Raw genomic sequence first — 14,413 nt, 5'->3', positions numbered from 1 at the left:
TGCCTCGGAAACCCAAGGAGGGGTCGCTATGAGTCGGGGCCGACTCGACGGCAAACAACAACAACAACAACAACAACAAGGAAGAGCAGTTAATGCTAGTATTGTTCACATTTGTGCACCAATCACTAAAGCTAAAGATGAAGACATTGAAGATTTTTACAAATTTCTGCAGTCTGAAATTGACCAAGCATGCAATCCAGATATATTGATAATTATTGGTGATTAGAATGTGAAAGTTGGAAACAAAGAAGAATCATCAGTAGTTGGAAAATATGACCTTGGGGATAGAAATGATGCTGAAGATCACATGACGGAATTTTGAAAGATCAAGAATTTGTTCATTGCAATTACTTTTTTCAACAACATAAACAGAAGCTATACATGTGGACCTTGCCAGATGGAATACACAGAAATCACATCAACTACATCTGTGAAAAGAGGAAATGGAGAAGTTCAACATCATTGGTCAAAAGTAGGCCAGGCACTGACTGTGGAACAGACCATCAATAAGTCATATGCAAGTCCAAGTTGAAGATGTAGAAAATTAAAATAAGTCCAAGTGAGGCAAAACATGACCTTGATTATTTCCCACCTGAATTTAGAGACCATATGAAGAATAGATCTGATACATTGAACACCAATGATCTAAGACCAGATGAGTTGTGGGATGACATCAAGAACATCATAGAAGAAAGCAAATTGTCATTATAGAGCTGAACAGAAGATTTCAAATGGCAGCTTTATAATGAAATGTGCAAAGACCTAGAGTTAGAAAACCAAAAGGAAAGAACACACTTGGCATTTCTCAAGCTGAAAGAACTGAAGAAAAATTCAAGTCTCAAGTTGCAATATTGAAGGATTCTACAGATAAAGTATTGAATGATACAGGAAGCATCAAAAGAAGATAAAAGGAATACACAGAGTGATTGTATCAAAAAGAATTGGTCAATGTACAACTATTTCAGGAGGTAGCATATGATCAAGAACCAATGGTACTGAAGGAAGAAGTCCAAGCTGCACTGAAGCAATTGGCAAAAAACAAGGGATATGCAATGAGATGTTTCAACAAACAGATGCAGCCCTGAGGTGCTTACTCATCTACACCAAGAAATTTGGAAGACAACTACCTGGCCAACTGACTGGTAGAGATCTATATTTGTGCCCATTCCAAAGAAAGTTGATCCCACAGAATGTGGAAATTATCAAACAATATCATTAATATCACAAGCAAGTAAAATTTTGCTGAAGATAATGCAAAAAATGGTTGCAGCAGTATATTGACAGAGAACTTCCAGAACTGCAAGCTGGATTCAAAAGATGACATGGAATGGGGGCTATCATTGCTGATGTCTGATAGATCTTAGCTGAAAGCAAAGAATACCAGAAAGATGCCTACCTGTGTTTCATTGACTATGCCAATGCATTTGACTGTGTGAATAGTAACAAATTATGGATAACATTACAAAGAATGGGAATTCCAGAACACATAATTGTGCTCATGAGGAACCAGTACATAGACCAAGAGGCTGTAGTATGAGCAGAAAAAGGGATACCACATGGTTTAAAATCAGGAAGGGTGTATGTTAGGGTTGTATTCTTCCACCACACTTATTTAATCTGTATGTTGAGTGTTCTGGTTGCCTAGTGCCACTCTGACAAGAATGTATACCACAAATGGGATGGCCTTAACAAACAGGAGTTTATTCTTACAATTTGGAGGCTTTAAGTCCAAGTTCAAAGTGCCAGGCTCTAGGGGCTGGGTGAAAGCCCCTTAACCTTGGGCTCCAGCTTTGCCTCCTGCTCTTGGCCCACTGGAGCTGGAGGCATTTCTTCACTTAGACAGCTGCTGGCTGCCGAGGCTGAGAAACCCAAAGGTTGACAAGTCAAAAGGTATAGTCCCAATGTTACCAAACCATACGACAGGCCATTAACTTAAGTCTATTGAAAGTCCCAAGGTTGGCAGAGCATGGCAGGCTGCTAAACAATGACACAGCTACATGCAGGGTCCAAACGTGCCATAAGCTAGAGACCATTTCCAAGGATTCTCCTTATGGACAGGAAGCAGACCACATCCCAAAGTCAGCTAGTCAGCTGTTTATGGTACATCCCACCATGGAGTTGATTGCCAGTCTCATCATGGGTAATACTACCACCAGCTGTCCAGCCACTCAACTAGGCCCAGCCAAGTTGACACACAAATATAACAATTACACTGAGAAAATGCTCTGAGAAGCTATACTGTATGAAGAAGAATATGGCATCAAGATTGGAGGAAGATTCATTAACAATCTGCAATATGCAGATGATACAGCCCTGAAAGTGAAAAAAACTTGAAGGACTTACTGGTGAAGATCAAAGACTACAGTGTTCAGTATAGATTACACTTCAACATAAAGAAAATGAAAGTCCTTACAACTGGAACAATAACAAACATCATGATAAATGGAGAAAAGATTGAAGTTGTCAGTGATTTAATTTACTTGGATCCATGGTCAGCATTCATGGAAGCAGCAGTCAGGAAATACGACACAGTATTGAACTGGGCAAATCTGCTGCAAATCACCTCTTTAAAGTGTTAAGAAGGAAAGATGTTACTTTGAAGACTAACATATGCCTGACCCAAGCCATAGTATGTTCAATCACTTCATATGCATGTGAAAGCTGGACAATGAACAAGGAAAACCGAAGAAAAGTTGCTACTTTTCTTTTGATTACCTAGCGCCACTGTGACAGGAATAGACTACAAATGGAATGGCTTTAACAAACAGGAGTTTATTCTCTTACAGCTTGGAGGCTTTAAGTCTGAATTCAAAGTGCCAGGCTAGTGCCCGGGTGAAAGCCCCCAAACCTGGGGCTTCATCTCTGCCTCCTGCTCCCAGCCCACTGAAGCTGGAGGTTTTCTTCACTCAGACAGCTGCTGGCTGCTGAGGCTGACAAACCCAAGTTTGACAAGTGAAAAGCCACAGTCCCAATATTACCAAATATTGCATGGCCGATCATTGATTCAAGTCCAGAAAAAATCCCACAATCAGCAGGGCAACATGACAGGCTGCTGAACGACTCAGCTATACGCAGGGTTCAAGCATGCCCAAAAGCTGCAGACCTTCCTCAAAGTTGCTTCTTATTTACTGGAAGCAGCCCACATCCCTAAAGCAGCTACTCAGCTGCTCCAGTAGATTCCACCATGGAGTTACCAGTTACTAAACCATTAGGAATAACTACATCCAGCTGCCCAGCCACTCAACAAGTTGACATACAACCTTAACTACTATACCTTTGAATTGCAGTGTTGACAAAAAATGCTGAAAATACCATGGACTGTCAGAAGAACTAACACATCTGTACTGGAAGAAGTGCAGCCAGAATGCTCCTTGGAGCTCAGAATGTCCAGACTTCACCTCACCTAGTTTGGTCATGTTGTCAGAAGGGACCACTTAATGGAGAAGAATGTCACACTTGGTAAAATAGAGGGTCAGTAAAAAAGGGGAAGACCCTCAATGAGAAGGACTGACACAGTGGCTACTAAGATGGACAGAAGCATAGCAAGGATTGTGAGGATGGCACAGGATAAGGCAGTGTTTCATTCTGTTGGACAGAGTGTCGCTAAGAGTTGGAGCTGACTCAATGGCATCTAAAAACAACAACAACAATAACTTACTATATGCTAGGCATTTCATTAAGTGTTTTATATAGCTTATTTTGGGAGCTCTGGTGGTGAAGTGCCTAAGGCATTGGACTGCTAACCACAAGGCTGGTGGTTCAAACCCACCAGCCACTCATCGGAAAGAACATTGGGCAATCTACTTCTGTAGAGATACCACCTTGGAAATCCATGGAAGGGTCACTATGAGTCAGATCCCCCTTGACGGCAGTGAGTTTATAGCTTATTTTATTTATATTCTCTATCTTCCCCATCCACATTCCCACCTCCATACCTGCCCCAATATTCTTTCTAACCTTCAAACTTTGTCTCATGCTGTATTTTCTATCTCCCAATGTCTCCTCCACCATCTTTGCATAGTAAAAAAACTTTCAAGATCTGGGTCAAGCCTCATGCTATCCATTGTATGCCACATATTTTGCCACAAATTCAACAATTAATTCCCTATTGGCCTAAAATCTCCTATAATTGTTTCATGTGTGTGTGTGTGTGTGTGTGTGTGTGTAGGTATGGAGCTCTGGCAGCATAGTGCCTAAGGCATTTGACTGTTAACCAGAAGGCTGGTGGTTCAAACCCACCAGCCATTCCTCGGAAGGAAGATTGGGCAATCTACTTCCGTAGTGATACTGCCTCAGAAACCCAAGGAGGGGTTACTATGAGTCGGGGCTGACTCAACAACAGTGAGTTTATATACATATGTGTTATTATTACTCTAATAAGATCAAAGATTCTGGAAGGATAGGGAGCACCAATATATATCTATATTGGTCAACAGACATTTCTTGATTACCAAGTATACATTGGGAATAAGATTCAGTCTTTAAGGAGCTCACAGTCTAACAGTGGAAACTAACAGGTAAACAGAACATTCAGTGCAAATGATCTCTATTTGAGGCATGACTGGAGTGCTTTGGAGATACTGAGGACTTATACTGGTCTCATTCTACCAACTAATAGTGGTTGTATGAGGACAAATGGCATGATTGACCCATGTGGGTCTGGGAAGGTGCACCAATCTTCTTTGGCTGGCCCCTCCAAACCCCCTCTCCACTCTGGGAGGTTGATAAATATGTATCTTGAAGTTTTAAGCTGACTCTTGAATTCATTCACTTGCTTAATCAACCAGTGCTTGGTAGATTCTTTGACATATTTGACATAAAATGCTGGCCTCTGGAGATACAATGCTGAGCAAAGCACACTTGATTTCTTCCCTTACAATTATCACCTATCAAAAGGAGACAGATCATCAGTAATCACAGGCATATGGGAGTAAACATATAATTACTACATATGAAAAATGAAAAGAAGGAAAAATGAAAAAAATGAGAAAGATTAGATATTTGCATTAAGAACTCAAGTAAATAGGAGAGGTCAATAAAGAATAGAAAAAAATGTTGAGTCCAAATGGAGGAAAATTGAAGGAATTCAAGTCAATCTTTAATTTTTACTATTATTTTATTATTGTGTCTGTCTTATTGTAGGAGCCCAGGTGGCACAATGGTTAAGCACTAGGCTGCTAACCCCAAGGTTGGCAATTTGAACCCACCAGCCATTTCATGGGAGAAAGATGGGGCAGTCTGCTTCTGCAAAGATTGCAGCCTTGGAAACCCTATGAGATATTTCTACTCTGTCCTACAGGTTTGTAATGAGTTGGAATCGACCTGATGGTAATGAGTTTGGTTTGGGTTGGTCTTATTCTACCAATTAATAGTGGCTGTATGAATAAACAACGATTATTATCAAAGGACTAAGATGATTCTCATCATACTTTGTTTTATTGGGCATTAATTGTTTCAAGAGTATCTGCATCCTTTGTTTCTCTAACAGAATAAAATGTCCCCTAAAACATGGATTGAATTTTTTTCTCACTTCTTTTGGTTGCTCTAAAGTGCCCAGAGCAAGATTGAGCCCCTCATTAACACTCAATACCCAGTTGTTGAATGAATGAATTTTGTGAGCGATGAAACAGTTGGCTGGAGGTGATATGGCCTGGTCTTAAGCCTGGGAACAGAGAGAAGAAAAAAACTCTATGTTGATTTGCATCTTCTGTCAGCCAAAAGAGGTCTTCATCCAGTAGCCAGTGCAGGTATTGACATCCTCTACATCTGTCCCAGCCTGTAACCAGAGGCCCTCAGCAAGCCTGGGTCTGCACTTTCCGCCCTGGGCATGTGGCACCTCCATTCTTTGGTGCAGGGTTGTTGCACTCCCTCCTTCTTTCCCGGGTGCCTGCTCTGCAAGCAGACCAGGAGCTCCAGCAGCTCCATCGACCATCTGCCTCGGCTCCTGCAGAGATAATTTCCCAGGAGAAGAGAAAGTTAGCATAAAAGGAGGTGAGGGAGGAGGGTAGACTATAAGGAGGAGGAAGTTTGCATACAAGGAGCATCTTGGACTGTAAGGGGGGAAGCCATCCCATTGCCAGAGTGCTTGCAAGTCCTCCTTGTAGGATTTCCTTGGTGTAGCTAACCAGGATCTCTGTGCGCACCACCTTGCATTTAATTTGAAACTCTCAATGGCGTGAGAAGAGGCCACTGGGAGACCATTTCATAAAATTGAAATCTGTGGTTCCATGGAAGATGGATAGCAGACTAAAGCAGGGAGGCAGCCCTCAGGGAAGAATGACACGGAGCCATTGGAGGGTATAAAGAGCAGGGAGCCAGGCTTGGCTGGGGAATTAGATGAAAAAGTTGAGTAGACACATCTGTGAAGAGGCTTGTGGGCATTTCTATGAGGTTTTGCACATCGAACCCCCTCAGATTTTGATAATAGGCCATGGTGATTGTCTGCACAGGCCATTAGAAGGTGAGGACACAAGTGCTGACCATGGAGTGTCTTTGGAATCCAGCTCATATGCCGCCTTAGGCTTGGGCTGCTGCCTCCTCCAGGCTCTGTGATGTTAGGCAAGCCCATCTCCTTTCTGAGCCTGAGTTTTTGCCTCTACAAAATGAGCAGAATGGACTAATCCAGAAGTTTTAAAATTATTTTTTATTACTATTTTTTCCCAAATGAAATGCTACATGGACCCCAGCATTGAAGTCAGATGAAAATGGAGCTGTTCTTTTTAAAGATGGGGTGCTTATCAGGCTTGCCTCATCCCCTGGAACAGCCTTTAAAACCTCCAGGCTCCTAAGATCACAGTGTGAACATCATTGGATTAGTTTATCTCCAAGTCTCTTCCAGCTCTGTAATTATACTCCCTGGTGGGTCAGCCACAGCAGGGCTCTTGGTCTCTATTTCTCCCACCTCTGTGACTCTGGTCACAGAGCCTCCAAAATACCTGGAGGCCCACATTATTGGGTCCCCATGGTGGCTAACTAACTCCCCAGCCTTAGTTTTTTTTTTTTTTTTTTTTTCCTTTTTGCCAAGATGATCTCCTATCAGGCTGAAAGTTCAATGTGGTGACCCCAAGTCAATCTGCTGTCCATGCCTCCCCGGAGCAAGCTTATAATCAATATGAGCTGCCTGCTACTGCCTGAATGTAGTCTTACAGGAGGAATGGGGCTGCAAGGAGAGCTCAGTCCTCTGTCTCCTGCCCTTGCCCCACAATCACAGCATCCCCACTTCTCCAATTACCACCATGTGTGTATGTGACTCAGCATGGCTGCCACTGAGCCTTCCATTGGACCACTGAAGAGGCAGGTTTAGGTAGCCCACACTCCTTGTTTTCTTCGTTTCTATGTTGTATGGATCAGAATCCAAGGAAATTCTGGTTCTGAGGGCTTTTGGAGCACTCTAATTATAATTTCATTCTGTTTTATATAGGGTTGCTGTGAGTCAGAACCGACTTGATAGCACCTAACAACAACAACAATTATAATTATCCAGGCAGCACTCACATCTGTCCCTTTAAGACAGATTGAGCTAGTAACCATTAACTGGGAACATACCACTTCCCATTCCCTTTAAGTCAGGCTGAATTGATAACCAGCAACTTTGAACTTACCCTCTTCCCCACTACACAAAATGATTGTCACTGCAATTGTCTTAGACTCTTCACTCTACTACTCAAACTTTCCCCAACTCTTGTCTAGATGCACTAGAATGTGAATCAATAGAGTGCAATGGTTAAGAACTTGGGTAATGCCATGAGAAGTTCTGGGTCCAAATCCTGGCTCTGATCTTCCCCAGCTAGAAGACCTTATGCAAGTTATCTAACTTTCTTGCCCTAGCTTCCTCATCTGTAAAATAGGTATACCTCATAAGGGATGAAATGAGTTCATATACATGAAGTATTGAGACAGTGCCTGGCATGGATTCAGGGCTAGTTAATATTTCTGTTGAGGAACACTTGTTCCTTTGGGCAGGGATATGAGCTGAAGAGGTGAATAGAGGTTGACACCTTGTCTACACTGTACTTGGGAAGTCCTGAGTCTTGGCACTGAGCTGTGTAATCTCAGAATGACTTTTTCCCCCTGATTCATCCACCTTTAGGGCAGTATCATTTTCCAGTTCACAGAAAATGTGCCAGATTTTGTGCTGGTAGTTGGCCTCCTTAGTTTTCATTCTCAGCACCCACCTTCATAAGGACTGTGGCTTTGACCCACCTTGTTGTCTTATCCCTATCAGAAGTCCTCCTATAGCATATCAGGAAGCTTGTTGGGACCCAAAATGTACTTCCTTTGACTCCAAACCAAATTCACTGCCATAGAGTCAGATCCAACTCATAGCAACCCCTCCTTGGATTTCCGAGGCACTGTCACTATGGAAGTAGATTGCTCAATCTTCCTTCTGAGGAGTGGCTGGTGGGTTAGAACTACCAGCCTTCTGGTTAGCAGTTAAAAGCCTTAGGCACTACACTACCAGAGCTCCTTCCTTTGACTAGGAAGGAGGAATTTAGACAAAGTGCAAACCCAAGGCAGATCCTCTACCAATGGAACATTCCTCATGGATATCTCTTCTTATTTATTATAATAGAGCTTGCCACATGTTTTAGCTAGTTTAATCATCAATACAACCCTTTGAATAAGATAATGGTATCATCTCCATTTTTCAGGGATGCTCATGATGAAAACTGGCAGAATTGAGATTCAAAAGCCTGTCTGATGCCAAAGCTATGATATTTTGTCTCTCATTTAGAACTGTTCTCCCAATGAAGATATGAGAACATATTACTACCTCATTTAAAGCCAGGCCTGTTAGTGGAGATTGCCCTTAAATCCTAAAGAAGTTGGTATCTATAATTTAAAGATTTTAAGCTTCAAGATAACAACTGTAAATCATGCTGTTTTCTTCTGGTCTAGGTCATAGACTCTGAGACCCTGGGTGGATGGGACCTTAAGACTATCTTACCCAACCATCCGTTGGATGAATGTATATCCTATACAACTTCCTGACAAGTGGCCATCCAGTCCCTTCCCTCACTCTTCTTCACATTATAGTACAGAAGAAAGTCCTTTCTCACTAAGCCAAAATCAGCGGTCTTTGCTCCATCTTTCCTCTTTGAGCTGGGCCAGGATTTAACCTGAACAAGGACGCATGGATCTTACCCTCTTGGCCCATTTGCTCACAGGCAGGGCCCCAGCGACCCAGGGGGCACTGACACCTGCATCTAGTGCCATCAAGGATGGGTTCCCCATTGTTGAAGCAGGGCCCACAGCGGCAGGCATTGAACTCCAGCAGGTATTGGTCCAAGGCCTGTTGCAGGTTCCGAGATTTGGCCTTTAGAGAAGCCAGGTTCGTGTGTCGCAGCAACTCATAGATGGGCTGCATCTGTGGACACACACAAAAAAAACACAGAACCTCTCTCTAGATCTTGTTCTCCTTCCTAGAGCTCAAGAGTTGGACGCTAAGCTTCTTGAAGGCTTGTTTATGCCAGGCACAGAGCCAGATACCCCACTAATACACTGCATGGATCTGTGCTACAGTTCTGTGAAGTAGGTATTAACTCCCCAGCTTACAGATTCAGAAATGCAGGCTGAGATAGTTTACTTGATAGTTTGGGATCACACAGTTATTAAGTGCACAAGTCACTCTGAACATGGACTTACTTAGTCTCTGTTCTTCCTGCTCCAGAGTAGGAGCAGAGTTTAGAAGCAGTGATAATTCATTCACTCTTTCCAACTCTTTTATACTCTTTAGGAAGAGTATAAATCATTTGTGTATGTGTATGTGTGTGTGTGTGTGTGTGTGTTTGTATGTGTGTTTTAAGATGGTCAACCCTCAATTTAGGAATTAATAAAGTCCTTGTTAAGTAGCTTGTTGGTGCTGTGCAAAGGGTGTTGTGTGGGTGTGAGGGTCATTTACATTTCAGGCAACCCATACGAGGCGTAACAGTAGTCCAGGGTTCCTCAACCTCCATGCTGTTGAAATTTGGGCTGTATAATCATTTTTTTTTGGTGGAGAAGGATTATCCTGTGCATCCATTAGATGCTGGTTGTGACAACCAAAACTGTTTCCAGACATTGCACAGTTCTGCTCTGACATGAATAGGATGTCTGTGAGCCAGAGTCAAGATGGCAACTGGTTTTTTATGGGAAAGAGCTTAGCACCATGCCTGTCACATACTAAAGGGTAAATAAATGCCTGTCACTTCCTAGCTGTGTCACTTAAGACTGTTAATTGCCCCTCTATAAACCTGAGCCTTGTTGTCTATTAAAAGGAAATAATACCTACTTTCTATAATTCTTATGAGGATTGAAAGAAGTAATGAATGTGAGATACCATTGCAAAGAGAAGAATTACATAAAATAGTCTTTCTACTAGCTAGACTGATGAAGTGAGAAAAAAAAAAAAAGCCTGTTCTTTTCTAAATGCACTTACATATGATTATCTTCAGCACACTTGCACATTTGCAACCCTACACATTTTAACACAGGATCATAAAATAAAAGATCTTCTCCAGGTCTCCCACTTTACAGAAAAAGAATCTGAGACTCTGAGACTCAGAGACTGGGAATGATTTGCCTAGGTCAGAGAGCAAGTCAGTGCGGGGATTGAGCCACATTGGGGAAATTTCACTTCTCTGGAAACAAGTCAACAGAGGGCACTCACAGTAGCCTTGAATGGGTTCCTGGAAATGTGTACAGAAGGTTTGTGGCAAACAGACCCTGGACTATGGTCAGATTGTGCAGCTGATGTCATCAGGCAGGTAAAGACAAGACTATCTAGGCCCCCAGCCAAGGAGAGAAGATGACTTACTGGAAGCTCAGATAATTTGGTCTCCCCTGATAGGAATTCAGTGCAGAATGGGCTGCTCTGTGGCCTTGAGGAAAGCCAACTCTTACTTCTACAGAGAGCCAAGACCACTGGGAAATTCCCTTTGACATTCAAGAGGGGCTCAGCACTCAGTCTCCCATGTCTTATTTCCGCCTCCCAGAACCCTTAGAAAGGGGGAAGAGGGCTACTCCTTGGGGAGGTCTCCTGGAGAGTCAAGAAAGGGAGGAAAGGTGGATAAAAATAATTTCAGAATGTTAGAAATTGAAAAGTTATTGGCAATTGTCTTGTCAACATTTTACAGATGAGGAAACATTCACAGAAGACAAGTGATGTGATATAACAACATAACATAGTGAGCACAATATAGCAGCATGATAACATAGCACAATTCACTGCATAATGTAGCAAGATAACATACAAACAGTACATAGCACACAACACAATATAACACATCACATAATATATCACAACACATAATACAACATATAACATAACTCCTACATTCATTCAGCCAAAGTCCCTCCTATATTTAAACCCCACTAAGCTCTAGGGATTGTGAGTAAATTAAAAAACCCTGTTGCCACTCTGAGCTTCAGGTTCCAAACAACGCCCTAACTGGTCTCCTGCCATTCATCCTTCATATCCCTGTGAGTGTTCCTTTTTTAGAACTCTAGCTCTGTCACTTTCTTGCTCTAAAATCTGCCAGTGACTTGGAGCTTAAAGTGCAACAATCTCAAAGGGCAACATGGATTGCGAAGCGGTCACAGGTGTTAGAGCCAGGTAGACATGAACCAAGATGGGCTCTGCCATTGCTGCTGAGCTTTGGGCAGGTTACTTAACCTCTATGAACCTTTTTCCTTAACTGACATTTAATAAATACCTACTCCTCTCTCTCCAACCTTGTGAACTGAAATGCTATTCACTCTAGGTCATAGAGTAGGAAGCCAGAGTTCAGAGAATGAAGTCACTTGTCTAGAGCCAAACATGAAAAAACCATGTTCGACACATGAATCAAACTATGTCTTTCTCACTCCAAAGCTCAGGTTCTTTTTTCTCAAAAGATAATGTTTAGTCTTCTCCAAATCATGAATCTCAGTTCTACTAACATTTGGGGACAGATAATTCTTTGTTGTGGGGATGCGGCCCTGTACATTACAGGATGGGTAGCAGCATCTCTGGCCTGTACCCATTAGATGCCAGCAGTGCCCTCCCAGCTATGACAACCAAAACATATTTCCAGACATTGCCTTAGAAGTTTTGTTCAAGGCAAATATCAAGTTCACTTTCTGCCTGTGAAAGTTTATATATTACTCCTGATATCAATTTTACAGGTTTTGCCCCAATCACTAATAGCTTGATGATAGCAATTTTTCTGGCCCTATGTGAATTACAGGTGCGTGAAAATGGTCTCTTACTTACTGGAGAAGAAATGAAATCAAGGTTAACCCATCTGACCTCTTTCTTCACAGAAAGAAAGGTATTATAATAAGGCACTTACAGATTTAGCTACTGGTGTATGTTTTAAGGGAAAGAATGGCATCTGTACCTGGACTTCTAAATACATGGAAAAGAAAATGGACAAAGGTAATGAGAAAATGGGCATAAACACATGATATGCTGATTGAAAGTTCAAAATATAACTTTAAAAAAAGTTAAATGGACTATCCTACATATTAACAGAAATACTTTGACAACTGATAGAACAATCCACTTCCTTTTCAGTTTGAATATAATTTTTTTATGCAGTTAGTGATTTGAGGCAGGATTTCTCAACCTTGATGCTACTAACATTTGGGGCCAGATAATTCTTTGTTGTGGGGATGCTTCCCTGTGCATTACGGGATGGTTAGCAGCATCTCTGGCCTGTATCCCTTAGATGCCAACAGTCCCCTTCCAGATATGACAACCAAAACATTTTTTTCCAGACATTGTCAAAAGTCCTTACGGAGGCCAGACTTCTTGGTTGAGAATTGCTGCCTTCAGGAAGATGGGAGGATAGAGGGAAGGGAAGTGAGAATTAGATTTGAAACCCAGAGGTCTGAAATCCAGGCATTGTACATGAAAGCTCTGGGATCTTTAACAAGTCCCTTGATCTCTCAGAGCCTCAGTTTCCTAATCTTTTCAATGGGAGAATAAAGCCTGGGCCAGAGATTCATTGTGATGAAGAGATAAGATCATTTTGAGCAAGGTGCAAAACTCAGCCTGGGGCTAAAACCACCCCACTGTTCCTTTAGTATGGCCTTTGAGATAAGAATGGTTTTCACATTTTTAAAGGTTTTTTTTAAAAAAAAGACAAGAATAAGTAACAGAGACTGTATATAGCACACAAAGCCTAAAATATTTATGACCTGGTATTTTATAAAAATAGTTTGCTGACCCCTGACTTAACAGAGGCTATTTTTAAAATATATAAATATATTTGTATACTTTTATAGAAATAAAATATATACATACTTAAATACTTTGAAGGATATAAATAAAGTATATAAATGCAACTTATTTGTTTAACATGGCCTTACTCTGAAGAAATCTTGGACTACTAATGTAAAACTAGCCACTAACCAGCTATTAAGTTTCTGATCCCAGGTGCCCTCTGGCCCAGGTCAAAAGTCATGTACTCCCTACAGTCAGGCATGGGGAAGGCCACAGATTCAGTGTCCTGTTACATTTGATCTTGTTCTTTGATGGGCTCATAATAAGAAATATGAAATGATTTGGTCTGCTTCACTTTCATTCCTCATGGACATAGAGTTTCTTCAACTGAAAAAAGACTTACCTCAAAATCGATAACAATAGGATTATACTTTAATGACCTCCCCCAGAAACGGTATGTAATGATGCTCCTCTTTTCTGTCAATCCACCACCCCAGCCAGTACTGCCATCTCGGACCCGAGAAATGATGTCTTCCACACCCATATTCTTCATGTCGTTTTCTGCCATCAAGAAGATAAGTGTGCATTAGCTCATTTCCCAAAAAGCCAAAGGACTGATTTGAAAACTCCCTAATGGGATTTGGAAAAAAGTCTATGTGCCCTCAATGGGGCTACTTCTGACTCTCCTACCTTATTTGGTTAACTAGCAACACAAGCCAGAAGAGAGGGAACAAGACTTAGAAATAGATCCATCCTTTAGAGTAGACCCTGGGAGGGCAGCCTAGTACAGCTGGTACATGGTATCTGGAGAGGATGCAAAAATGGATAGTCATTCATTCATTTATCATTCAAATGTTCACTCAGTGCCAGGTTTATGTCAAATAGGTTCAGTTAAATATCATAAGCATTATGACACCTATCTCTATGGGGCTCAGCCAGGGCACTGAGAAAGAAGCAGTCAGTTATACAGAAGTGATAGGTGGTGGTCAGGCAGAAAGATGAGCTGCCTGGAAAGATAAGTAAGTCTTTACCATGTAAATGTAGACAGGATACTTCTTACAAGAGTCTATTATCAAAATGGTGCTGGCAAAACTGGAGATCCATTTGCAGAAAAATGAAACAAGATCTGTACCTCACACCACACACAACAACGAACTCCAGATGGATCAAAGACTTAAATGTGAAACCTAGAACTATACAGTTTCTCAAGGAAAATTTAGGGTCAAA

General features: G+C 41.6%; 1 protein-coding gene across 1 annotated transcript in view; it reads right to left on the bottom strand.

Moving 5' to 3' along the window:
- Positions 1-5,792: 5,792 nt before the first annotated feature.
- C8A (complement C8 alpha chain) overlaps positions 5,793-14,413 on the bottom strand; it is a 66,801-nt gene continuing 58,180 nt past the window's right edge. Inside the window, exons 10-12 of the mRNA XM_007947415.1 lie at positions 13,590-13,747; positions 9,145-9,367; positions 5,793-5,944 (exon numbers count right to left, since the gene is read on the bottom strand). Of these exons, the coding sequence (XP_007945606.1) occupies positions 5,793-5,944; positions 9,145-9,367; positions 13,590-13,747 (533 nt within the window). The remainder of the gene's footprint in view (positions 5,945-9,144; positions 9,368-13,589; positions 13,748-14,413) is intronic.

The sequence above is a fragment of the Orycteropus afer genome, unplaced genomic scaffold (genome assembly GCF_000298275.1).
Source record: "Orycteropus afer afer isolate SDZICR_OR568_19922 unplaced genomic scaffold, OryAfe1.0 scaffold00183, whole genome shotgun sequence".
NCBI classification, from domain to species: Eukaryota; Metazoa; Chordata; class Mammalia; order Tubulidentata; family Orycteropodidae; genus Orycteropus; species Orycteropus afer.
The sequence above is the reverse complement of the archived record's forward strand: the minus strand, read 5'-3'. Positions and strand labels throughout refer to the sequence as shown.